The following is a 26,552-nucleotide window of genomic DNA, read 5'->3' as shown; positions in this document are numbered from 1 at the left end:
AAGTAAATACGGAGCATGCGCAGCACCAATAGCACGAAGGGGCGGTCGTAGAAATGGGAGCGTAAGCGGAAGTGGCCCTCGGGGGCTTTTTGCCGCTGCTGACAGGAGTACGTATTTCCCTATTTTAATGCGAAGAGGTCGCTGAGATGATTTGGGTTAGTTGCGATTAAGGATTGCGTAGAATTAGTAATGGAGGGCGGGGTGGGGGGGAGTGAGGAGTGGTCCGTGGAGTTGATAGTGGTGGTTTCCGAGTTCAGGTATGGGGAGTGGGGGAAGGTGTGTGGCGTCGGTTGCTGGTTGTCAGTGACCGGAGTCCTTGGGCAGTGGTGGAGTTTTGGAGCTGAGTTACTGGGATTCGGGAGCTGAGAACCTGTGGGGTCAGCTTTAGGAGTCTCTCGAATCCAGGGACCGCTTTCTTTCTAACCTGAGGTGGAACAGTAGCTCATTAATTTTCAACATTCTTTAATATAATGATTCACCAGTTTTCTTTATGGCTCAAGTGTAAGTGATTTTTAAAAGAATTTTTGTCACTTTTTTAGTTGACTCATGATTTGCCTAAAAGCGCGTTTTCTATTTGAAATAATGTCTGAGTAGTGCTGGAGTTGAAAAATTGCCTTATGGCCTAGGTCTTGGTTAGTTTTCATAAATGTCACCTCTACTACGTAGAAACTGTGCATTCGCTGACTGTATTTTAATACGTGTTGAGCATATATTTCATACATATCTACTTGCATCTCCTTACAAATTATTTTGTCTAAGAAGGTAAACTCACAGTGGAGAGGAAGCGTGTCTACCTGTGTGTCCTTTTCTTGTTTCCTCTTTGTACGTTCGAACCATATTATTATAAACAATTATGTGTATTTTAAAATAATAGTCATCAGTGAATAGGTCAAAAGATACAGCGTTTCAAGCTTTCAGCAACAAATTTGTAAAACATTTCCCTAAATGCTTTCTAGCAGCGGATATTGCTGCTTTTTAATTTTATTTATTTATTTATTTTTTAGGAAATTACTGTCTCCAGCAGTTTTTCTTTCCTTTTTTTTTTTTTTAAGATTTACTTATTTGAGACAGTTACAGAGAGAGGTAGAGCCAGAGAGAGTGAGAGAGGTCTTCCATTCGCTGCACCAATCTGAAGCCAGGAGCTTCCTCTCGGTCTCCCATGTAGGTGCAAGGGCCCAAGGTCTTGGACCATCTTCCACTGATTTCCCAGGCCACAGCAGAGAGCTGGATCAGAAGTGGAGCAGCCGGGACTCGAACCGGTGTCCATATGGGATGCCAGCACTGCAGGCTGGGGCTTTAACCCGCTGTGCCACAGCACTGGCCCCAATTGTTGCCTTTTTTAAAAGCTTTATCATTCAGAGGAAAAATTATACTTAATTATTCTAATGTATTTTCCTGTTGCTAAAGTTGACATCTTTTTATTTAATTGTCATTTAAGTTTCCTTTTCTTTGAATATTCATATATTTTGTCTAGTTTTTTCCCCTGGCCTTTTTTTCACCTTAGTGACTATATTAGATATAACACTAGAAATAACCTATTACAATATCATGAAAAAAATTTATATATTCCATTTTTATTTTGACAGTATATTTTAACATAATTAGGAAGTATTTAATTCAGAAATATCTGTGTTTTCCTTTATAGCTTCTGAGTGTCTTGTGTGTAATAATATCCCTCTCAACCTACCATAATGTTATAGAAATGTATACTTGTAAAATTTATTCTAATATTGTATAGGAATTTAAAAAGTACATATATTTAAATGATCAGTCCTGCTAGAATTTTTTTTTAAGTTTTTTTTTTATTTGAAAGTCAGAGTTACACAGGGAGAGGTAGAGACATAGAGAGAGGTCCTCCATCCGCTGGTTCACTCCCCAGATGGCTGCAATGGCTGGAGCTGTGCCGATCCGTAACCAGGAGCCAGCAGCTTCCTCCAGGTCTATTGTGTGTGTGCAGGGGCCCAAGGACTTGGGCCATCTTCTACTGCTTTCCCAGGCCATAGCAGAGAGCTGGATTGGAAGTGGAGCAGCCGGGTCTCAAACGGGCGCCCATATGGGATGCTGGCACTTCAGGCCAGGGCGTTAGCCCACTGTGCCACAGTGCCAGCCCCGACAGATTTCTTATACTCTATTCTCCCAGTACACTTTCTCAAAGTGTTATCCCTGGGCCAACAATATCAGCATCACCTGGGCCATACATAGAAAGGCAAATTCTTAGGCCCTGTCATAGACCCAGTGAATCAGAAATTCAAGGGTGAGGCTGAGAATTTTTAACTGTGTTGTAATAAGCCCTCGAGGTGATTCAGTGTATAGTCAGATTTGGGAGCCACTGCTCTGGGTTTCTAGCTCGGGGACCTGTACTTCGGTATACTTGGTAATGTTTTTGTAATGAATGTTGAATGACTGACTATGACTGTTGTCCTTTCAGGTTTCTTGGTGTCTCTAGGAAGCCCCAGGTCAGGTCTTCTCCAACTCCAGGCGATCTCTTCCCAACAGTTTTGCTTGAGTTTATAGATGAGCCCTAAGCTTTAAGCTCCTGAGAACAAGGATTGAGACCCAGTGTGGCCATGCCAGCTAACTGGACCTCTACCCAGCAGTCCTCAGTCCTAGCTCCAGAAGATCATGGCAGCTCATGTGAGGTGAGGAGGTGGTCCCAGGGGCTGGCAGTTTATCCCATAATATATATCTCTGATCTATCACCAGAACCTCAGGGCAGAGATACATGGGCCATAGGAAGCAGCCAGACTGTAGACCTACTGTTTCTTTTTTTTTTTTTTTTTTTTGACAGGCAGAGTGGACAGTGAGAGAGAGAGACAGAGAGAAAGGTCTTCCTTTGCCGTTGGTTCACCCTCCAATGGCCGCCGCGGCCGGCGCGCTGCGGCCGGTGCAGCGCGCTGATCCGATGGCAGGAGCCAGGAGCCAGGTGCTTTTCCTGGTCTCCCATGGGGTGCAGGGCCCAAGCACCTGGGCCATCCTCCACTGCACTCCCTGGCCACAGCAGAGGGCTGGCCTGGAAGAGGGGCAACCGGGACAGAATCCGGCGCCCCGACCGGGACTAGAACCCGGTGTGCCGGCGCCGCTAGGCGGAGGATTAGCCTAGTGAGCCGCGGCGCCGGCCGACCTACTGTTTCTAAAAGAAAAAAAAAATTTTTTATATTTATTTGAAAGGCAGAGTTAGAGAGGAGAGATTTTTCATCCATTGGTTCACTCCCCAAATGGCCCAACTGCTGGAGCTGTGTCAGGCCAAATCCAGAAGCCCAGACTTCTTCCGGGTCTCCCATGTGGGTGCAGGGGCCCAAGCACTTAGGCCATCTTCCGCAGCTTTCCCAGGCCATAGCAGAGAGTTGGATCGGAAGTGGAGCAGCTGGCTCTTGAACTGGTGACCAAATAGGATGCCAGCATTGTAGGTGGTGCCTTAACCCATGGCACCACAGTGCCAACCCCACAATTTGATCTTTCTGTCAAGAATGAACAATACATGGGTAATATCTCCATCTCTAGAGGTGGGTTGTATGACAGTGGAAAGGTGACTGTGAAAGAAAACTTGTTTTTCTTCACACTGTATTGATCTTTGGCTGCAGGTAAGATTCGTGGTTAGAATTCACTTCTGTTTAAGAGTTTGAAGGTATTTCTCCATTTTTTTCTAAACTTTCTCCCTAAATACAAGTATGTTCTTTATTCTCTCTTTGAAATTTCTTTTTCAGTTTTCTCCATTTTTTTCCTCCACTGTCTTCTATTTACTATTCGCCTTTCTGGGGAACTTTGAAGCCTGTCTTCCAGTTATTCTGTTGAGCTGCTTAGCACTGCTATCAGCATTTTCAATTCACTGTTTTAATTTTCATAAATTCTAGTTTGTTTTCTAAATACTCTTTTTTATAAGCGTTCTGTTCTTATTTATGACTTTTATGTAATTCCTATTCATTTGAAGATAAGATGATAGTTTACTAGGAATGGTAGAATCGGAAATGTATTCACTTAGTTTAAAAATTAGAAAAGTCTAGAAAGCAACACATGAAAAGGATTATGGTGATAGAAGTTCAGGAAGAAAGTGGGACTACTGTACCCTACCTATGTCCCCTACTGCCCACATCTCCTAATATAGATGACCAGTTTCATTTTTTAGTTTTTCTTTGATTTCTTCATTCTGTATATAAAAAAAAACAACCACAAATTGTTTTTCCTTTGATTTCACAGAAATTGTGTTTTAGAAACACTTTTTATTATTGCTTTTTTAAAAGATTTATTTATTTATTTATTTGAAAGGCAGAGTTACAGAGAGACACAGGCGGGGCGGGGGGTGAAGTCTTCCCTCTGCTGGTTCACTCTTCAAATGTCTGCAATGGCCAGAGCTGGGTTGATCCAAATCCAGGAGCCTGGAGCTTCTTCTGGATCTCCTATGCCACAGTGCCGGCCCTTGGAATAAGAAAAATAAAAAATTAAAAAAACAAACAAACAAACAAACCAAGACCCAGGAGAGGGTTGGATTGGAAGTATAGCAGCCAGGACTTGGACTCGAGCCCTCACCCATGTGGGATACTGGCACTGCAGGCAGTGGCTTTACCCACTATGCCACAGCCCTGGCCCTGCTTACTGCTTTTTTAATGTTTGGTAAAATACAGATCACGTTATGAACAGTGTTGCAGTGGACATTGTTGTTATCACTCACTTTTCTATTGAATATATAGGAAGTAGTAGAAGTTCATTTCAGGGAGTCAGTCAAGTGTAGTGAGATTTTAGCCAAATCTCCATGAACCTCCACTGCTGTTGGTGTTGGACGTTTTTATGATTGCATATCTTAATTCTTTTTATTTGGAAGATAAGCGTAATGGAGTAAGACTAAACTTATGGTAAAGAAGCAGCAATCACTTATATTAGAACAGGGAATGTTCACTTTTGTGGTTTGAATAGTGTTCTGATCTTTGTGCTCAGACATGATTGCAAAGTGATCTTTGTTTTGCCTTGTGTCATGATGGTCAGAATAGTGATCTTGATTGTTTTGTGAGATTGATTTTTGTATAACACCATGGATAATACCATTAGTTGGCTAATTCCTCATTTAAAAATAAAGGAGCAGAAAAAGATTGATTCAGGGCTGGCGCCGCGGCTCACTAGGCTAATCCTCCGCCTGTGGCACTGGTACTCCAGGTTCTAGTCCCGGGTGGGGTGCCGGTTCTGTCCCAGTTGCCCCTCTTCCAGGCCAGCTCTCTGCTGTGGCCCGGGAGTGCAGTGGAGGATGGCCCAGGTACTTGGGCCCTGCACCCGCATGGGAGACCAGGAGGAAGCACCCGGCTTCTGGCTTCAAATCGGCGCATTGCGCCGGCTGCAGTGCACCAGCCATAGCGGCCATTTGGGGGGTGAACTAATGGAAGGAAGACCTTTCTCTCTCTCTCTCTCTCTCTCTCTCTCTCACTGTCTAACTCTGCCTGTCAAAAAAAAAAAAAAGATTGATTCAGAAAAAAGAACCAAAAGAAATCTAGGATGGGCCGGCATTGTGGTATAGCAGGTAAAACCCTCACCTCCAACACCAGCATCCATATGGGCGCTGGTTCGTGTCCCAGCTGTTCCACTTCTGATCCAGCTCCCTGCCAATGGCCCGGGAAAAGCAGCAGAAGATGGCCCAAGTGCTTGGGCCCCTGCCACCCATGTGGGAGACCTGGAAGTACCTCCTGGTTCCTTGCTTTGGCTTGACCTAGCCCAGTGGCAGCCATCCAGGGAGTGAATCAGCTAATGGAAGATCTCTGTCTCTCCCTCCCTGTAACTTTCACTTTCAGATAAATAAATCTTTAAAAAGCAAGCAAGCGGGCCGGTGCCATGGCGTACTAGGTTAATCCTCCTCCTGTGGCGCTGGCATCCCATATGGGTGCCTGGTTCTAGTACTGGTTGCTTCTCTTCTAGTCCAGCTCTCTGCTGTGGCCCAGGAGGGCAGAGGAAGATGGCCCAAGTGTTTGGGCGCCTGCACCCGCATCAGAGACCAGGAGGAAGCACCTGGCTCCTGGCTTCGGATCGGCGCAGCTTCGGCCATTGTGGCCATTTGGGGAATGAACCAATGGAAGGAAGACCTTTCTCTCTGTCTCTCTCTCTCTCACTGTCTGTAACTCTACCTGTCAAATAAAAATAAAATAAAATAAATCTTTTTAAAAAATACAAGCAAGCAAGCTAGGGCTAAAATTTTTCTAACACATCAAAAGGAATTTAATTTGAAAAACACCTAAAGGGATGAAGAAGGATGGTTCATGCTTATAAAAGGAACAGTTTACAAAGAGTTATAAAATTATCAACATTTATTTAACTGATAATGTTTCTTTTAACTCTATTAGGTAAACATGAACAGAATATTTTTTAGAAGATTCATTTATTTGCTTGAGAAGCAGAGTTACTGAGAGATGGAGGAGACAGAGAGAGGTCTTCAGTCTGCTGCTTCACTCCCCAAATGGCCAATGGGCCAATCTGAAGCCAGAAGTCAGGAGCTTCTCTGGGTCTCCCATGCGGGTGCAGGGGCCTAAGCACTGGGGTCATCTTCTGCTTTCCCAGGCCATCAACAGAGGGAGGCCATCAGTAGGGAGCTGGAGAGGAAGTGGAGCAGCTGGGACTTAAACCAGCACCCATATGGGATGCCAGCACCGTAGGTGGCTGCTTAACTACTACACCACAGCGCCGGCCCCCAAAAATTTAAATATACCATTCACACTACCCTTAAAAGCTTAGTGATTAAAGAAGAAAAAAAAACCTGTAAATCTTTTTTTTCTTCTCTAAGCAAAAACATTAATTTAGAAACAAAAAATAAAAGGCTTTGGTACAACATTGTGAATGTAGTTAATACTACTGAACTGCATACTTAAGATTATAATGATGAATTTGGTTAAGTACACTTTGTCACAATTTAAAAAAATCAATATTTCAATAAATAACTTGCTACATCTTAAAGTTTGTAAGGTAAAGCTAAGCCAGGTGGGGGAGGGTTAATACAGATTTAAATGCCTTTGTAAGAAATGCTAGAAACTTACAGTCTAAAGATAATTTAGAAAAGTAATTTATATCATGCGTATACATTTAAAAATCTAGATGAAAAGGGTGAATTTCTAGAAACATGAAATTTCCTACCATATCTTTAATTGCCATGTCTCACATTTTCATTTGTAGATGTTCAGATTTTCATTTTAAAAATTCTATTTTTTTTTTTTTGACAGGCAGAGTGGACAGTGAGAGAGAGAGACAGAGAGAAAGGTCTTCCTTTGCCGTTGGTTCACCCTCCAATGGCCGCCGCGGCTGGTGCGCTGCGGCCAGCGCACTGCGCTGATCCGATGGCAGGAGCCAGGAGCCAGGTGCTTTTCCTGGTCTCCCATGGGGTGCAGGGCCCAAGCACCTGGGCCATCCTCCACTGCACTCCCGGGCCATAGCAGAGGGCTGGCCTGGAAGAGGGGCAACCGGGACAGAATCCGGTGCCCCGACCGGGACTAGAACCCGGTGTGCCGGCGCCGCTAGGCAGAGGATTAGCCTAGTGAGCCGCGGCGCCGGCTAAAATTCTATTTTTAATAAAGTTAGTACTGCCACATTGGAGAGATACATTTGCCATTTGGAGTGTCATTAGGACTTTTGTTTGTAAATTTTATGATAAATATTTCTGAATATAACATAGACACTTGAAAAGATAACAGATACTTGAAAAGAAATCTATTTCCAGATATGAAACTTGATATCTATAAGATATTACAAGGTTCTTACAGAATTAGCTTTTTTTTTTCACTTTATTTCATGGAGCTGAGAAATGTTTAAAGTTTCTTACTAAAAATGAACTTCTCTCTGTATCTTACTATAGTTTTAGTATATAAACCTTTGTGCTGTGTAAATCCATATAGTGATATTAATAAAATCTAAAATGCACTTCACATTGCATCCTTGGCATGTTTAATATTTCCCCCCTACACCTCAGCTCCTTTCTGCTGGTATTTCCATGTGTGTCTTTGCTCATCTTTTCACTGTCATCTTTCAGAGTCCTTATGTGTCTCTTGTGATTACCAGTGGAAAGGTGTGTTTTACGTTGTGCTCCACAAAAGATTTCTACACAGCTGCTATGTATACATCCTCATACATCTCTTGTCACTGAGTCTCACTATGTACAAAATCTAAATAACTTTCTCTTGCCTTCTTTCTCTAGCCCCTTCCTTTTTTTTTTTTTTTTTTTGACAGGTAGAGTTATAGACAGTGAGAGAGACAAAGAGAAGGGTCTTCTTTCTGTTGGTTCACTCTCCAAATGGCAGCTACGGCCGGCACTGCACCAATCTGAAGCCAAGAGCCAGGTGCTTCTTCCTGGTCTCCCATGCAGGTGCAGGAGCCCAAGCACTGGGGCCATCCTCTACTGCCCACCTCCCCACCCCCCCATCCCCCCACCCCCCCGCACACAGCAGAGAGCTGGACTGGAAGAGGAGCAACTGGGACTAGAACCTGGCACCCATATGGAATGCTGGTGCCGCAATGCAAAGGATTTACCAAGTGAGCCACAGCGTTGGCCTTCCTTTTGTTCTTCCACCTGTTGCAGCACAGTCTTCGTAGTTATTCAAAAATGAAAGCTAACTTTTATTTTTAAATCCTTTTTTCTCACCTTCATATTCAAAATCATATCTGCCTCTTTAATAATGAATATTGGTTTCCTTCTATATCCCTTTTAGAAATTCATTTTACCTTACTTTAGGTGAGTACGTAATTTATACTCTAGTACATGAATTGTGCAGTAGGTCTTGTGACTGATTTTCCACTCTTGTCCATTCTAAAATTTCTCTATTTCACCCTAAACATTGGAGAATCCGCTTATGATGATTGTCCAAATTCGTTATTCCATTTGGAATGTCACATGGTAACATTTTATTGTATTCTTTTTTCTGTATTAACTAGAATCAGTCTATAAAGAACTTTTCCATTATTTCGCTGTCCTGTAATATTGATCATATAGGAGAAAGATTAGATGTACATTGGATTACCTTAATTACCTTTACTTAAAAGGAAAATCATACTTGCTGTATGAGCAAACTATTTTTCCAGTAACCACCTTCCATCATGCAGACTAATCTTCATTTATAGAGGACTATTCACTATCACTGAACTTGTTACATATTTTCCTGTCTCAATACCTTGCTCTTACCTTTTATGGGAAATGTCCCCCTGATTTCCTATTCTGTATTATACTACTTAACTTTCAGCTTAAATTCATCAACTCTATGGAGTATAACTCACTCTCCCATGTGGAAGGCATTTTTTCTTCATTTGGGCCCTCCGTGTATCCTTTGTGGATAACTATTTTTCAACAACCTAATGAATTTATACCTTTTTTTTTTTCAAACTTTGTTTTAAAGTCTTTTACGATTCTAAAAGATTAGAAGTGTAATTAATTCATTTCTGCTTGCCCAGGAATAGTATCAGAAACAGTATCACAGGTCATTGTTCCAATTGCTAGAAGACTAAAAGAGTGCCTATTTCTATCCCCAGTCTTGAAAAATGAGTAAATTGAATGACTGTATAACAAATAGTAGAAATTCTTTATTGGATTTCTTTCTTATACAAAATACGTAAAACTACTTATTTAATGTGTACCCTATGTAAAAGATGATTTTGTGATAGTTCCTGGATTACATAGGTATACACATTTGTTGAAACTTCAACAAAATTGAACCCTAAAGATTGGTACACTTAGTGTATGTAAGTTTTACCTAAGAAAGGCAAACAAATGATTTGTATTCTGAAGTGTTTGGGAGGAAGTATACTTCAGTTTTCTTTGAAATGCTCAAATCAGTAAGCTGGGTCAACGAATAAAGGGATGAGTAGATGAGTGATAAAGTAGGGAGAGGAAAATGTTAATGAAAGGTCCTAGTTGATGTATATATGGATTTTCACTCTTCAGTTTTTTTTTTTTTTTTTTTTTTTTGACAGGCAGAGTGGACAGTGAGAGAGAGAGACAGAGAGAAAGGTCTTCCTTTGCCGTTGGTTCACCCTCCAATGGCCGCCGCGGCCTGCGCACCGCGCTGATCCGATGGCAGGAGCCAGGAGCCAGGTGCTTTTCCTGGTCTCCCATGGGGTGCAGGGCCCAAGCACCTGGGCCATCCTCCACTGCACTCCCTGGCCATAGCAGAGGGCTGGCCTGGAAGAGGGGCAACCGGGACAGAATCCGGCGCCCCGACCGGGACTAGAACCCGGTGTGCCGGCGCCGCTAGGCGGAGGATTAGCCTAGTGAGCCGCGGCGCCGGCCTCACTCTTCAGTTTTTAAAAATTTTCTGTATATTAGAAAATTTTCATCGTAAAATTATGAAAAATGTGTTTATTAAGATTTTATTTGAAAGCAGAGTGACAGAGAGAGAGGGCGAGAAATCCTCCATCTACTGGTTGGCTACCCAAATGGCTACAACAGCTAGGGCTGGGCCAAACTGAAACAAGGGACCATCCAGGTGGCAGGAGCCCAAGTGCTTGTGCCATCTTCTTTTGCTTTCCTGGGAGCGTTAGAAGGGAGCTGGATAGGAAGTGGGGCAGCCAAGATTTGAACTAATACTACTTGGATGTGGGATACTGATGGCACAAGTGGCAGCTTAACTCAGTGCACTGCAGCCCCAGTCCATTTATTTTTATTTTAAAATAGATTTTATTATATATATTTAAGGTATCAACTTAAGGTTTTTTTTTTTTTTTTTTTTTTTTTTTTTTTTTTTTTTGACAGGCAGAGTGGACAGTGAGAGAGACAGAGAGGAGAAAGGTCTTCCTTTGCCGTTGGTTCACCCTCCAATGGCCGCCCAGGCCGGCGCGCTGCAGCCGGCGCACTGCGCTGATCCGATGGCAGGAGCCAGGTACTTATCCTGGTCTCCCATGGGGTGCAGGGCCCAAGCACCTGGGCCATCCTCCACTGCACTCCCTGGCCACAGCAGAGGGCTGGCCTGGAAGAGGGGCAACCGGGACAGAATCCGGCGCCCCGACCGGGACTAGAACCCGGTGTGCCGGTGCCGCTAGGCGGAGGATTAGCCTAGTGAGCCGCGGCGCCGGCCTCAACTTAAGGTTTTAAGATACACATATTTCTGAGGGTTTAACAAAGTCCATGGAAAAAATGGAATTTAAAGGGAAGTGAGTTTTGGTATAAAAACTTCTAAAATTCCTGCATAGTTTTTTTATAATATGCATTGTCCATGGACTTTTTTAAAAGATTTTTATTTATTTATTTGAGAGGTAGAGTTACAGACAGAGAGAGGGAGAGACACAGAGAGAGGTCTTCCATCTGCTGGTTCGCTCCCCAAATGACTGCAACAGCCAGAGCTGAGCTGATCTGAAACAAGGAGCTTCTTCCAGGTTTCCCACACAGATGCAGGGGCCCAAGGACTTGGGCTGTCTTCCACTGCTTTCCCAGGCCATAGCAGAGAGCTGGATCAGAAGAGGAGCAGCCAGAACTTGAACCAGTGCCCATATGGGATGCTGCACTGCAGGCAGCAGCTTTACCTGCCTGTTCTATAGCGCTGGCCCCCATGGACTTTTTGAAAACCTTTATGTATATCTACAGTAAATGGTTATTAAAGTAGAACAAATTAACATATCCATCATCTTACTTAGCTACCCAAATTTTGTCCCCCACCCCCACAATTATAAATTGTGCTAAGAACAATTTATAATCTACTCACTTGGCAAAAATCCTAAATATACACACTATTGTTAACTATCATCCTGATATTATACATTACGCCTATCAATTTATTCATTCTACATGTTTGTCACTGTGTATGCTTTGACGTATACCTCTATTTTGTTCCCCTGACACTAACTGTGGTAACCACTGTTTTATTCTCTGTGCATTTGAATAAAATCCAGAAAAGTCCCAATTCTGAAACACTTAATCCCCACATTTAGGATAAATGATACTCAGCTGTATGTATATATTTTATATTAAATATATATTTATTCATTTGCCCATTAGTGGGTATCTATATGTTTATGAATCATAGCTGTCATTAATAATGCTGCAATGAACATGGGAATGCAAGCATCTTCATGTGGGGGTGATTTTATTTCCTTTGAGTATGTTCCCAGAAGGGGGATTACTGGATCAAATAATAGTTCTATTTTTAGTTTCTTTAGGAGCCTCTCTACTGTTTTCCGTAATGGTTGCATCAGTCTACATTCCCATCAACATTGTAAAGGCTTCCCTTTCTCTACCACACTCACTTGTTATCTCTTACTTTTTTGATAATAGCTATCCTAATGGGTGAGGTTTATCTCATTATAGTTTTGATGTCCTTTCTCTGATAATTAGTGAAGTCAGGCATCTTTTCTTGTACGTATCTTTGGCCATTTTAATGTCATCTTTGGAGAAAGGTCTTGTTTTTTACCCACTTTTTAATTGGGTTATATATTTTTTTGCTGTTGAGTATGTGAGTTCTTTATAAACCTTGGATGTTGGGGCTGGTGCTGTGGCATAGAGGGTAAAGCCACCAACTGCAGTGCCGGCATCCCATGTGGGCACTGGTTCTAGTCCCAGCTGCTCTACTTCCTATCCGGCTTTCTGCCACGGCCTGGGAAAGCAGTAGAAGATGGTGCAAGTCCTTGGGCCCCTGCACCACATGGGAGACCCAGAAGAAGCTCCTGGCTTTGGATCAGCCCAGCTCTGGTTGTTGCGGCCATTTGGGGAGTGAACCAGTGGATGGAAGATTTCTCTCTCTACTTCTGCCTTTCAAATAAATATTAAAGAAAAAAACAAAAAACTTTGGATGTTAACCAGTTGTCTGATAAAATGGTTTGCAAATAGTTTTTTCCAAATCTAGTTGGCCGTTTCAGTTATGGATTAAGCCTTTTAGTTTGATGTAGTCCCATTTATTCATTTTTTGCTTTTATACTCAGAACTTTTGATGTGATATGCTAAGGATTCATTGCCATGTCCATGTCCAAGAGCTTTTCCCCTACGTTTTCTTCTGGAGTTTTATGACTTAAGGTCTTAACATTAAGGTCTCGTGTCCATTTTGAGTTGATTTTTATGTCTGGCATAAGATATGGGACCAATTTCATTCTTTTTTTTAAGGTTTTATTTATTTGAGAGGTAGGGTTACAGTCAGAAAGAGAGACACAGAGAGAAAGGTCTTCCATCTACTGGTTCACTCCCCAAATGGCCATAACGGCTAGTGTCGCTCCCCCTCTTCGTGGAGGAACGACACAGGACCCTGCGCTGTTCTTTCATCTGCTCGGCCCTCCCCGGGTTTGCTGCTGGTTCTTCCCGGGTTGGCTACTATCCCTTCCACCTCCGTGGAAGGGCGGTTCCCCCTGGCTGCTTTCCCCACTTCCGCAGGGGAGCGGCACACCGCCGGCCGGCTCTCTGGGGGGCTGCACAGGTGTTCCCCCAGCTAGATGTTCCCCTTAGATGTTCCTCCGTGCATGCCGTCTCTCTCCTCCTTTATAGTCCTCCTCCACCAATCCTAACTCGGCTGCCCACACGCCGAGTACGCTGCTCTCCTCCAATCAGGAGCAAGTCCTACAGTTTATTAGCTGAACTGGAGGCAGCTGTGTGGAAGCTGTTTACTTCTCTCCCAGCGCCATATTGTGGGAGAGCAGATGCACAGAATAAGTCTTAATTCCAGTAACTCAGTCCAGTCCGGATTGCTCCCCACAGATCCCCCTTTCTTTTTATTTTTGGCGTTGATACGCGCCTGTCTTCGGTGTCCCGCGGCACACACTCTGCTCTACTTGCTAGAGTTGCCACAGGTTCTTACAAGTCCTATCAATCAGGCAAACCGAATCCGGGTCCTCTCTTCGCCATGTTGTGAGGAGGTTTTTAGGCGCTGATGCGTGCCTGTGTTCGGTGACCTGCGGCTCATACTCTGGTCGAGCCGCCTGCTGGCGCTTACCGCCTTAATCAGGCAGACCGAATCCAAGCTTTCTCATTGCCGTATTGTGGGGGAGACTTATTAGTGTTGGTTCGTGCCTATCTTCGGTGACCTGCAGCTCATACTCTGGTCGAGCTGCTTGCTGGTGCTTACCGCCTTAATCAGGCAGACCGAATCCAAGCCTCCTAATTGTTGTATTGTGGGGAGGCCTTACTGATGTTAATTCGTGCCTGTCTTCGGTGACCTGCGGCGCATAAGCTGCTAGCCGCCCGCAGGTGCTCATCGCCTCACTTAATCAGGCAGACCGAATCCAAGCTTTCTCATTGCCATGTTGAGGGGAGGCCTTTCTATTTCTCTGTTTCTCTATCTCCGGGCATTCCTATTTCTCCCATTTTACTTCTATCTTCCAGCATTCCTATTTCTCTCATTTTACTTCTAAACTTCTGTTTCTCTTATCCCTGCGGCTTTCCGGCGCCCACCCCGAGGCCGCCCCTCGGCGGCTTTCCGGCTCTGAGCCGCTTCAGCCCGCGCCCCTCTCATCTGCGAGGCTTCGCGGCTCTGCGCGGCTCGGCTTTGCGTGCACACTCCGCGGTCTCCGCGCTAGCCCCGCGTTCCCTATCTACTTGTGCCCCGCACGCTCTCTCTGCGCGCGGCAGCCTCCACGGGAGTCACACAGCGTAGCTTGCGTCTCCACCACTAGCATTCAATCCAAGCTCCCCGGGCTAGCCTGGCGAATTCAACCCAGCTTACGTCTCCGCCCCACGGTTTGGCTTCCCGTCCTTTGCTCCCCGGGCTAATCAGACGGATCCCAATCTGGCTTACGTTTCAGCTTCTGGTTTCAACTTTTCGCCCCCTATTCCCGGGCTAACTTGAGAATCCCAAAGTGGCTTTCGTTTCCGCCTCGGCCTGCCCCCCGCGGCTTCGATTTCCCTAACATTTTTCTCTACCCGGTATATTTCCCCAAGCTTTCCTCCAACAATACTCCTCCCTCATTTCTCCTGGCCTCTCCCCACAGTCCGCATCCGAGTCTGTTTGTTCTAGCTTTCACTTTCGCTTTCGACCTTAGAGATTTCTCCCAGCTTCCCCCCATAGTCTGTATCTGAGTCTATGCCTAGGCTTTCAATAGCTTCTTCCGGCACCTTTTTCGTTCGGCTTTTCCCTAGGCTGTTTGCTAGTCTCTCTCTCCGGCATTTTCCCATTTCTTTCCTCCTAAGTTTCCTATCCGTCCTAGGTTTCCTATCCGAGTCATGGCACCATTATGTTGCTCCCCCTCTTCGTGGAGGAACGACACAGGACCCTGCGCTGTTCTTTCGTCTGCTCGGCCCTCCCCAGGTTTGCTGCTGGTTCTTCCCGGGTTGGCTACTATCCCTTCCACCTCCGTGGAAGGGCGGTTCCCCCTGGCCACATTCCCCACTTCCGCAGGGGAGCGGCACACCGCCGGCCGGCTCTCGGGGGGCTGCACAGGTGTTCCCCCAGCTAGATGTTCCCCTTAGATGTTCCTCCGTGCATGCCGTCTCTCTCCTCCTTTATAGTCCTCCTCCGCCAATCCTAACTCGGCTGCCCACACGCCGAGTACGCTGCTCTCCAATCAGGAGCAAGTCCTACAGTTTATTAGCTGAACTGGAGGCAGCTATGCGGAAGCTGTTTACTTCTCTCCCAGCGCCATATTGTGGGAGAGCAGATGCACAGAATAAGTCTTAATTCCAGTAACTCAGTCCAGTCCGGATTGCTCCCCACAGGCTAGAGCTGAGCCAGTCAGGAGCCAGGAGCTTCTTCTGGGTCTCCCACACGGGTGCAGGGGCCCAAGCACTTGGGCCATCTTCCATTGCCTTCTCAGGCCATAGCAGAGAGTTGGATTGGAAGAGGAGCAGCTGGGACTAGAACCAGTGCCCATATGGGATGCTGGTGCTGCAGGCAGAAGTTTATCTTACTATGCCACAGCTCCAGCTCCCAGTTTCAGTCTTTTGCATGTGGAAGTGTAGTTTCCCAACACCGTTTACTAAAAAGATTATTGTTTCCCCTTTGTGTCTTTTTGGTACCCTTGTCAAAAATTAGTTGTTTGGGTTTATTTCTGGCCTCTCTATTCTGTTCCATTGGTATTCTTGTCTGCCAGTATGATAGTGCTTTGATTATTATAGCTTTGCTATATAATTGTAAATCAGGAAGTGTGATGTCTACAGCTATTTTTTGCCCTCTTCAGAATTACTTTAGCCATTGGAGGTCTTATTATATAATTTTTTGCTTTAGGTTGTGTGGACATTTTAGCCATATTAATTCTTCTGATCCATGAGCATAAAAAATCATATGTATTCCTATTAGTTAATATTGTTTCTTTCTACTTCAAGAACTCCTGTAAGCCTTTCTTATAAGGCAGGACTACTGGTAATGAGTTCTTTTCTAGAAAATACTTTATTTCTTCATTTCTGAAGGGTAATTTTATTGAATACAGCATTCTTAGCCCACAGTTATTTTCTTTTATCACTTTTACTTTATCATCCCATTCTCCCCTAGCCTGCAAGGTTTCTGTTGAGAAATCTACCAATAGTCCAATAGAGATTTTCTTATGTGATTTGATGCTTTTCTCTTGCTGCTTTTGAAATTCTCTGACTTTGTTGATTTAATTATGATATGCTGTGGAGTGGACTCTTTGAGTTGAATCTGGGAACTTTTTTAAAGATTTATTTATTTATTTGAAAGAGTTACAGAGAGGCAGAGGCAGAGAGAGAGAGAGAGAGAAAGAAAGGGGTCCTCCCTCTGCTGGTTCACTCCCTAGATGGCCACAACTCGTGGAGCTGCACCAGTCCGAAGCCAGGAGCTAGGAGCAGTCTCCTGGTCTCCCACGCAGGTACAAGGGGCCATAGCAGAGAGCTGGATCAGAAGTGGAGCAGCAGGGACTTGAACTGGTGCCCACATGGGATGCCAGCTCTGCAAGTGGCAGTTTCACCCAACACGCCACAGTGCTGGCCCCTGGGAACTTTTGAGTTTCATGGATCTGATATTCATGTCCCTTCTATGACTTAGGAAGTTTTCAGCAATTATTTCATTAACATACTTTCTGTCACTATTTTTGTTTCTTCTCCTTTTGAAACTCCACCAATGTGAAAGTTTGTTTGCTTTGTGGTGTCACATAAGTTCCATAGGCTGTCCTTATTCTTTTTCATTGCTTAGTTTTTGTTTCCTCTGAGTTGGTAATTCTTTTTTAAGATCTATTATACTTGACAGAGTTACAGAGAGAGAGAGAGAGAGAGAAAGGAGGGAGGTAGGTCTTCCATCTGCTGGTTCACTCCCCATATGGTTGCAATAGCCAGAGCTGCACTTATCTGAAACCAGGAGCCAGGAGCTTCTTCCGGGTCTCTCACACAGGTGCAAGGGCCCAAGGACTTGGGCCATCTTCCACTGCTTTCCCAGCCCATAGCAGAGAGCTGGATCAAAAGTAGAGCAGCCTGGACTTGAACTGGAGTCCATATGGAATGCTGCACTGCAGGCTGGGACTTTAACCCACTGGGCCACAGCGCCGGCCTCTCTCTTTTTTTTTTTTTTTAAAGATTTATTTATTTATTTGAAAGGCCAATTTACAGAGAGGCAGAGGCAGAGAGAGAGGGAGGGAGAGGGAGGGAAAAAGAGGGAGGAAGAGGTCTTCTATTTGCTGGTTCACTCCCCAAATGGCTGCAACTGCTGGAGCTGTGCCAGTCTGAAGCCAGGAACCTGGAATTTCTTCTGGGTCTCCCACACAAGTGCAGACTTGGGCCATCTTCTCCTGCTTTCCCAGGCCATAGCAGAGAGCTAGATTGGAAGTGGAGCAGCCGGGACTCTATAACTGGCTCCCATATGGGATGCTGGCACTGCAGGCCCACTGAGTTGGTAATTTCTAAAGACTTGTCTTCAAGTTCAGAGACTCTTCTGCTTGTTCTAGTCTGTTGATAGAGTTCTGTGTTGTATCTTTAATTTTATTCATTGAATTCTTCATCTCCAAAGTATTGTTTGGTTCCTTTTATATCTCCGTTGAATTTCTCATTCAGATCATAATTTGTTTTCCTGATTTTGTTGAATGTCTATATTATTTATATATTATTGTTTCCTTAAGATCTTTGTTTTGAATTCCTTTTCATGCATTTTATAAATTTTTTGTTTCTTTGGGCTCAGTTACTGGATAATTTATGTTTCTGGGCAATGTCATGTGTTCTACCTTTTTCGTGTTTATTGTGTTCCTGTATTAAGATCTGTGCATCTGGGAGAGCAATACCTCTTCCAGACTTTACAGAGTGACTTCTGTAGAGAAGTAGTTTCCCCTGAGAAGGGTCTTGGTGTGGCTGTTGAGAAGGCTGTGGCAGTTGTAGTCCAAGGAGATGCAGTGGCATAGTTGCCATGCAGCATCTTCCGTTAGTCCTGACATCAGTGACGACTGTGGGTGCCTCAGTGGCATAGGCTGTAGGAGTTTGTAGAAGTGGAGATAGCAGTGTAAATTGTCTCTCATTTTTCTCACAACAAGGAGTTGTAGTTGAGGGGATCCCTCCTTTTGTTGGATCTGACATGGCTCACAAGCAGCTACAGCAGCACTGGGGTCCATGTCTTGCGTGCTGACAGTGGCTGTACAGCTGACATCCTTGGCTTAGGGTCTCCTGAACCTATTGTGACACCTGGTTTGAGCATGCAGGTTCACTTTGTGAGGCAGGATTGGATGCAGATGGCCCACAAAACCAAATTATGTGACTCTGACGCCACCCCCTGGAGCTCATTGTCAGGGGGCTGGGTTGTAGTTGTGACCCTGAGCTTGTGTGGCAAAGCACAACTCTGGTCCTGCTCCAGGGAGTGAGGGTGCTCTGGGGGTTTGGGCCTGAGGAGCAGGGTACAGCTGTCATTTAGGAACCACAGTCAGTAGGGCATAGTGGCAATTCAGGCCCCAGGAGACGATGTGCTGTCTGGTGGTGATTCTGGACTCTGGGATGGTTGAACGTAGATCAGTATATCAGATCTGTGAGCCAGATGCAGAAGCAACAATGGTCTCGTGATGGTGGAGAACAGCTATTGCTTGGGCTCTGGGTCCCAGGGGCCAGCCCCGTTGTTTGGCCTGTAGGCAGGGTGTCTTAGCTGAGCCAGTGCTTTGTTCTCCTGTTAGACCAGTCAGCTGCTCGTCCCAGCCAAGGCAGCTGTTCTCCAGGAGGTGATGTACATGGTAGTGTACTGCTTTGGGAAGAAGTACTGGTTCCCTAGAAGGCAGGGAGCTGCTGCGGTTGAGGCACGGGGGGCATGGTTCTCTGGGTAGGCAAGTAATCTGTTCCCTAGAAGGCGGTGTGCTCAGCTCAGGTACTCAGGGGCGGGTGCAGCAGTGAGTGAGAGGGGTGAACGGAGCAGCTAAGTCAGCTTGGCTGTATGGGGTAGGACAAAGCAGCAACTCAGCAACTGCAGATGGTCAGTCATCAGACAGGTGCAGTTCAACAGCAACAAAGCCTCAGGGATTGAAAGGGTGCTGTGGCTACTCAGCCCTGGAAATGACCTCACCCATCAGTGTTTCCAGTTTTGATTGCATAGCTGAATATCTGTGTGGGCCACAAGGGGCAGACCAGTGTCAGATTCTTCTCTGTGGGAAGTGCAGCTATATGGATTCCAGGCAGCCTCCTAAGTTGGGCTTAGCACCAGCGAAAACTGTAGGAGTCCCTGGTAGTGAGGCCTGTAGGTATCTAGGGTATTGATGGGGACTGCTGGGGTCCTTTTTTTTAGCTTTTCCCCAGAGGGAGAAGTCCCTCTGTTTGTAAACTCATCAGAGCTTGGCGATAGGGTGATGAAAGTGAGGTTTTTCCTGCTCTTCTGGTTTTCTGTGCTCTGTAAGAAGGTTTCTGTTATTCCTTATTTTTTTTAAGGTTTATTTTATTTATTTGAAAGACAGTTACAGAGAGAGGTAGAGACAGAGAGAGATGTCTTCCATCTGCTGGTTCACTCCCCAGATGGCCGCAATGGCCGGAGCTGTGCTGATCCAAAGCCGGGAGCCAGGAGCTTCTTCTGGGTCTCCCACACGGGTGCAGGGGCCCAAGGACTTGGTTCATCCTCCACTGCTTTCCCAGGCCATAGCAGAGAGCTGGATTGGAAGAGGAGCAGCCAGGACTAGAACCAGCACCCATATGGGATGCCGGCACTTCAGGCAAGGGTGTTAACCTGCTGTGCCACAGTGCCAGCCTCTATTCCTTATTTTTTTTTAAAAAAGATTTATTTATTTATTTTGAAAGGTAGACTTACAGAGACAGAGAGAGACAGACACAGAGAAAGAGAGAGAGAATATCTTCCATCCACTGGTTCACTCCCTAAATGGCTGCAATGGCCAGGGCTGGGACAGGGCGAAAACAGGAGCTTCTTCTGGATCCCCCACATGGGTGCAGGGGCCCAAGCACTTGACCCATCTTTTACTGTTTTCCCAGGTGCATTAGCAGGGAGCTGGATTGGAAGTGGAACAGCCGGGTCTTGAACCAGCACCCATACGGGATGCCAGTGTTGCACCGGCCCCTCTGCTGTTCCTTTTATATGCTCCAGCACTTGCCTTCAGTTATTTTCATAAAAATTTGAGGGGGTGTACAAATGCTAAGGGCTTCTAGTTAGTCATCTTGCTGATGTCATACTCTGGCACTGAGTTTTTGAAAAAGAGGAGGCAGGGGCGGCACTGTGGCATAGTGGGCTAACCTCTGCATACAGTGCCAGCATCCTATATGGTGCCAGTTCCTTCCTGGCTGCTCCTCTTCTGATCTAGCTCACTGCTATGGCCTGGGAAAGCAGTAGAATATGAGCCAAGTCCTTGGGCCCCTGTACTCGTGTGGGAGACCTGGAAGAAGCTCCTGGCTCCTGGCTTTGGATCAGCCCAGCTCTGACCATTGCGCCCATTTGGGAGTGAACCAGTGATGGAAGACCTTTCTCTCTGTCTCTCCCTTTGTCTGTAACTCTACTTCTCAAATAAATAAATAAATCTTTAAAAAGAATAAAAAAGAGGAGACAAATTAACAAAAGCAACAAAATCCATGTTCCATATTCATAAGTATAGCCTCTCCATCCCCCAAAGCTAACTTCACATTGAACAGGAATTTGCCCTTGCAGGGATCAGTGTCCTTCAGGGATGTGGCTATTGATTTCAGCAGTGAGGAATGGCAGCACCTGGAACCTGCTCAGAGAAGTCTCTACTGGGATGTGATGCAGGAGACCTTCAGCCACCTGCTCTCAGTAGGTAAGCGGTCACCTTGGTATCTGAAAGGAGGCCTCACTGGGATGTTACAGGTTTTCTTGATGAATGCTGTAAGACACTTTCAGTATATGATAGTTCTGTCCTTAATTTGTCCAGGATTCTTGTCCCTTTTATAATTTTTGATAATATTCTGTTCAGACAGAAATAATTACTTTTCTGAAGAATAAGCCCTCATTACACAGCTGGACTTCATTTAATTAGCTGGACTCAGTCTTTTTATCATTTCCCGCAAACAGGGTTTCAAGTTCCTGAGCCAGAAGTTTTCATGTTGGAGCAAGGAGAAGAGCCATGGGAATTGCAGAGTAAGAACCCAAGTCAGTTCTGTCCAGGTGAGTGAGGGAGACAGGGGAATAGATCTCAGCTGTTATTAGGTAGACTGGCACCTTTGAAATAGTGTTGAGATTTAAGACTCTTCTGGAAGGTTCTTAATTTTTGTACTGCTTGAAAACTGTTGATAATTTACCACTAAGGTAACTAAATATCTTCTACTTAGATGACATCTATCATCTCTGTCTTCTCTAGGTTTTTGGATTCTAGGCCATGTGCCAAAGATTAAAGATTTTTCTTGAGTATTCCCATAATTCTAGAGTCTTTTCTTTTTACATTCAAGCATTCATGGGTCTGCTTTCTTGTAAAATTACAATATGGTACATACTACAATTCCTATGAATTGCTTTTTTTTTTTTTTTTTTTTCCGTGAGATACCTCAGAACCTTATATCTAACCAGGCTGTATTCCTGTTTTCTCCCCAGAGATCACTGAATTCTCAATTTCCTATGCATTTTATCCAACCGATGACTTTATCATTGGCATTTAACCTGGGAAGGGTACCCTTCTGCTGTGTTTGACAGTATTAATCACCTTTCCTAAAATTTCTTACTAATGTTGCTTGAGTGATTGTATACTGACTAGGGTCTCTGCCTAGTTAACTGATTAGTTTTGTTTTTTTGCTTTGCTTTTCTTCTTCACCTGCTGAGGCATGAGTTTAATCATAATCCTTAGTTTAGGATTCATCATTATGAGTCCAGATGAAGTTTCTCTTTTATTTTATTCTTTGACTTACTGTCTTTTGTCTCTTATCCCCACATCTGTCTTTCCCACCATAGGTCACTATTTTATATGATGGAAACATTTGAAAATTCATGCATATTATAAAATATAAAGTGAGTTAGGGATATATATTAAATTAGGCTATATAAATGGCATTGTTTCATATATCTTGTTCTTTGCCTTACTTTTCCCATACTTGGCTATAGTACAGTCTGTTCATCTAGTTTATTTCCTCTAACTATTGAATTCTGTCCCAGAATATTTCCTGTTCACACTGTCACCAATCTCATAAATTATTCTCTTTCATCCTTTTCTCTGTGTTCAACCTGGACTAGCCCTATCTACCCTTCTTTCTAGCTTCTTTCAGCTGTTCCTTAAAGTAAAATCACCTGTATTTTCTTTCAGAAGGAGAATTTGGGTTTCAAACCTTAAGCAGGGAATTTCAATAAAAGCTTTCTACCTCAAGAGGGAAGGTGATGGTACCAGTGATACTGTGTATATATCATTCTATAGAAGTGTTATGGTAGATTGGTGACCACATAAGAGAGCTATCAGCAAAGAGCATTAAGAGATGTTGAGATTTCATCAAAAAATATTGACTACCAAAAAAATCTTTATGAATATAAGAATATTAAGAAGCAGTTCATTTGAGCCCAGGCATTATTCTTTTCCCCCAAGGACCTCATCAATGCAACTCATTTGGAAATAATTTGAAGCATAATTTAGACTTACACAGTTATAATAGAAATAATGCATCAAAGAATGTTAAAGAGATTGCCAGATATGGTAAAATTTCTTCCTATACTGACCATGAGTATACTCCAACAGGAGAGAAATTATGGGACCATAAGCAACATGGAACACTCCTCAGTTATAAACGAGCATCCTCTCAATATCAGAAAATTCGTACAGGGGAGAAATCATATGAATGTGACGAATTTGGAAAGAGCTTTGCTGAGAAATCATTGTTCAAAGTACATCTGAAAGTTCATACAGGAAAAAAGCTCTATGTATGTATTGAATGTGGGAAAGCTTTTGTACAGAAGCCAGAATTCATGACACATCAACAAAACCATACTAGAGAAAAGCCTTATAAATGCAATGAATGCGGAAAATCCTTTTTCCAAGTATCTTCTCTCTTTAGGCATCAGAGAATTCATACTGGAGAAAAACTGTATGAATGCAGTGAATGTGGGAAAGGCTTCTCTTATAATTCAGATCTCATTATACATCAGAAAATTCATACAGGAGAGAGACACCATGAATGCAGTGACTGTGGCAAAGCTTTCACGCAAAAGTCCACACTCAAGATGCATCAGAAAATTCATACAGGTGAGAGATCCTATATATGTATTGAATGTGGACAAGCCTTCATCCAGAAGACACACTTGATTGCACACCGAAGAATTCATACTGGAGAAAAACCATATGGATGCAATAACTGTGGAAAATCTTTCATCTCTAAGTCACAACTGCAGGTACATCAACGAATTCACACAAGAGTCAAGTCTTATTTATGCACTGAATATGGGAAAGTCTTCAATAATAGTTCCAACCTTATTTCACCGAAGAAAGTGCAGATTAGAGAGAAATCTTCTATATGTACTGAATGTGGGAAGGCCTTTACCTACAAGTCAGAACTAATTATACATCAGAGAATTCACACTGGAGAGAAACCTTATGAATGCAGTGACTGTGGAAAAGCTTTTACTCAGAAGTCAGCACTCACAGTGCATAAGAGAATTCATACAGGAGAAAAATCCTATGTTTGCATGCAGTGTGGGCTGGCCTTCATCCGGAAGACACACTTGATTGCACATCAAATAATTCATACTGGAGAGAAACCTTATAAATGTGGTCACTGTGGGAAATTCTTTACTTCCAAATCACAACTCCATGTGCATAAACGAATTCACACAGGAGAGAAACCCTACGTGTGCAATAAATGTGGGAAGGCATTCACCAACAGGTCAAACCTGGTTACACATCAGAAAACTCATACAGGAGAGAAATCCTACATGTGTTCTAAGTGTGGAAAGGCCTTCACTCAGAGATCAGACTTGATTACTCACCAGCGAATCCACACTGGAGAGAAACCTTATGAATGTAGTACCTGCGGAAAAACCTTCACCCAGAAGTCACACCTTAATATACACCAGAAAATTCATACTGGAGAGAGACAGTATGCATGTCATGAATGTGGGAAAGCCTTCAATCAAAAATCAATACTCATCGTGCATCAGAAGATTCATACAGGAGAGAAACCCTATGTATGCAGTGAGTGTGGAAGAGCCTTCATTCGAAAGTCAAACTTTGTTACTCATCAAAGAATTCACACTGGAGAGAAGCCTTATGAATGCAGTGATTGTGGGAAATCATTTACTTCCAAGTCTCAGCTGCTGGTGCATCAGCCAATTCACACAGGAGAGAAGCCCTATGTGTGTGCTGAATGTGGGAAAGCCTTTAGTGGAAGGTCAAATCTCAGTAAACATCAGAAAACTCATACTGGAGAAAAGCCCTACATCTGTTCTGAATGTGGGAAGACCTTCAGACAAAAGTCAGAGTTGATTACGCATCACAGAATTCATACTGGAGAGAAACCTTATGAATGCACTGACTGTGGGAAATCTTTCACTAAGAAATCACAGCTTCAAGTGCATCAGCGAATTCACACAGGAGAGAAGCCTTATGTGTGTGCTGAGTGTGGGAAGGCATTCACTGACAGGTCAAACTTGAATAAACATCAAACAACACACACAGGTGACAAACCCTACAAGTGTGCAGTCTGTGGAAAAGGCTTTGTGCAGAAATCAGTGCTCAGTGTGCATCAGAGTATTCACACTTGAGATAGAGTGAAAAAAAAAAACTCAGTGAAGACACTGATTGTACAGTGTTGAATCCATCCAATAGAATACTATGTGATTATTAAGTAGAAATATCCACACCATCAGTGTCACACTTGAAATGAAGACTTTGAAGAAGGCACTGAAGTAAATGGGACTTCCAACTCATTGCTGTCAGCCTCATTAAACCTGGGGCATTCATGTTGAGAAGGAACTGAGTCAATTTGATGTCTTAGAATACATCATGGAATAATGTTTAAAATATCATGGATTACTGTTAGCAAATTATTTTAGGGAAGATCATGTTAAATCCTGTTAATGATAATGTGTTTGCTGTGGAATAGGTGCAGTTCAACAAATTGGTAAAACAACTAATACTCGTCAATACCATAATGATAATTTTAAATTCTGTGAGTAGTTTGATGCAGAACACATTGTCTAACAGTTGTGGGTGTTTTTCATTCTTTTGTTAACACATTTGTGTATGTCTGTTCTATCATTGAGTAATTCTTTGAAGGAAAAGTGTATAATTTTTTTTAAAAAACCTATTTATATACATGGGAAGCTGACAGTATATTTTCAACTTGTAATCTCCCTTATTACCCACCAGTAGTGTCTTTGAGTTTCATAAGAACAAATGTTAAAACACAAACATACCGTAACTACCTGCTCTAGGTTCATCTTCATGCTATACATACTTAAGGACCTGTTCTGCCAAGTGCCTCAAACACATCAGTTTAGTTCCTGCCTCAGGGCCTTGGCATTTGCAATGCCTACAAAAGGAGCAGAGTTTATGATTATATCTGTGTGGTTTCTATCTCATATCTTGTCTGCAATGAAAAGTTCTCAAAGTCCTTTGCTACCCATCCCTACCAGGCTAGTTCAAAAGTGTAGGTCTTCAACTGTCCTCCTTTGTGATGTTCCATACATTAAGCATGGAATTTAATCCCTCTTGTTCCACCTGCCCTCTTGGGATGCCACTCTAGGTGGGCCCATGTGACCACTGAGGTATCTTGTACTTTAGTAGCTCTCTTGTCAATATTTCCCTAAATGTGCTTCTCCTAACCTGGGACCCGTGGTGGGCCTGACTGAGGGTCAGTGAGTTCACAGTTGACTCTTTCACATTTGGACACAGTGGTCTGCAGTTCCTACACAGGCCACATCCTGTCTTAACTGGTTTCATCTCAGCCATCATTTGACCTACCTACTTCCCACCCAGGCTATCTGGTGTTTGTATTTGGTCCCAAGGGGAGTTCACTGTGGCTGAATCAAGCCCAAAGCACTAAGCAAACCAGGCATCTCATTGATGCGAACATAAGGGCAAGTTGGGGCCAGCCCTTCATCTGATCCTTGCAGATTGCAACCTTGACTCCTGCCCAGCCTCCAGGGTTCCAAGCTGGCCTTACCACAGCACGTACATGCAATCCAGACCCTCCTGATGCTGTGGTCTTAGTGATCTGTGTACTTACCTAACACACTGTCCCTGCACCACACCTGAGTGCATCCTTGTATCCTCAGGTGGTTCCAAGGGATGGTGCTAGCCTTCCAGGAACCCAGGAGGTCACAGCTGGTGAAGAAGTAGCACCTGTTGACTCTGGATCA

At 43.9% G+C, this 26,552-nt stretch overlaps 1 protein-coding gene across 9 annotated transcripts; it reads left to right on the top strand.

Moving 5' to 3' along the window:
• On the top strand, positions 1–25,615 carry LOC138843011 (uncharacterized). 9 transcript variants are annotated; one of them, XM_089319243.1, is made up of 5 exons: positions 1–107; positions 2,429–2,639; positions 20,913–21,039; positions 21,294–21,386; positions 22,936–25,615. In XM_089319243.1, exons 2-5 carry the CDS (start codon positions 2,568–2,570, stop codon positions 24,951–24,953), a joined length of 2,310 nt encoding a protein of 769 aa, XP_089175369.1. In that variant the 5' UTR covers positions 1–107; positions 2,429–2,567; the 3' UTR covers positions 24,954–25,615. The 9 variants fall into 9 exon arrangements, with proteins under 9 accessions (XP_089175369.1, XP_089175368.1, XP_089175371.1 ...); XM_089319242.1 differs by having other exon boundaries at positions 22,786–25,615; XM_070062266.2 differs by having other exon boundaries at positions 16–155.
• Positions 25,616–26,552: the final 937 nt, after the last annotated feature.

Source organism: Oryctolagus cuniculus, chromosome 18 (assembly GCF_051225735.1).
Source record: "Oryctolagus cuniculus isolate XC-2025 breed Fujian yellow rabbit chromosome 18, ASM5122573v1, whole genome shotgun sequence".
Classification (NCBI taxonomy): Eukaryota; Metazoa; Chordata; class Mammalia; order Lagomorpha; family Leporidae; genus Oryctolagus; species Oryctolagus cuniculus.
Note: the sequence above shows the minus strand (reverse complement) of the source record. Positions and strands in the feature narration are given on the sequence as shown.

Coding starts and splice junctions, on each gene's coding strand:
- LOC138843011 (XM_089319242.1), top strand. CDS start 2,568: ATGCCAGCTAACTGGACCTCTACCCAGCAGTCCTCAGTCCTAGCTCCA. Junction 21,040..21,293: donor CAGCCACCTGCTCTCAGTAG/GTAAGCGGTCAC, acceptor TCCCGCAAACAG/GGTTTCAAGTTCCTGAGCCA. Junction 21,387..22,785: donor CCCAAGTCAGTTCTGTCCAG/GTGAGTGAGGGA, acceptor TTTTCCCCCAAG/GACCTCATCAATGCAACTCA.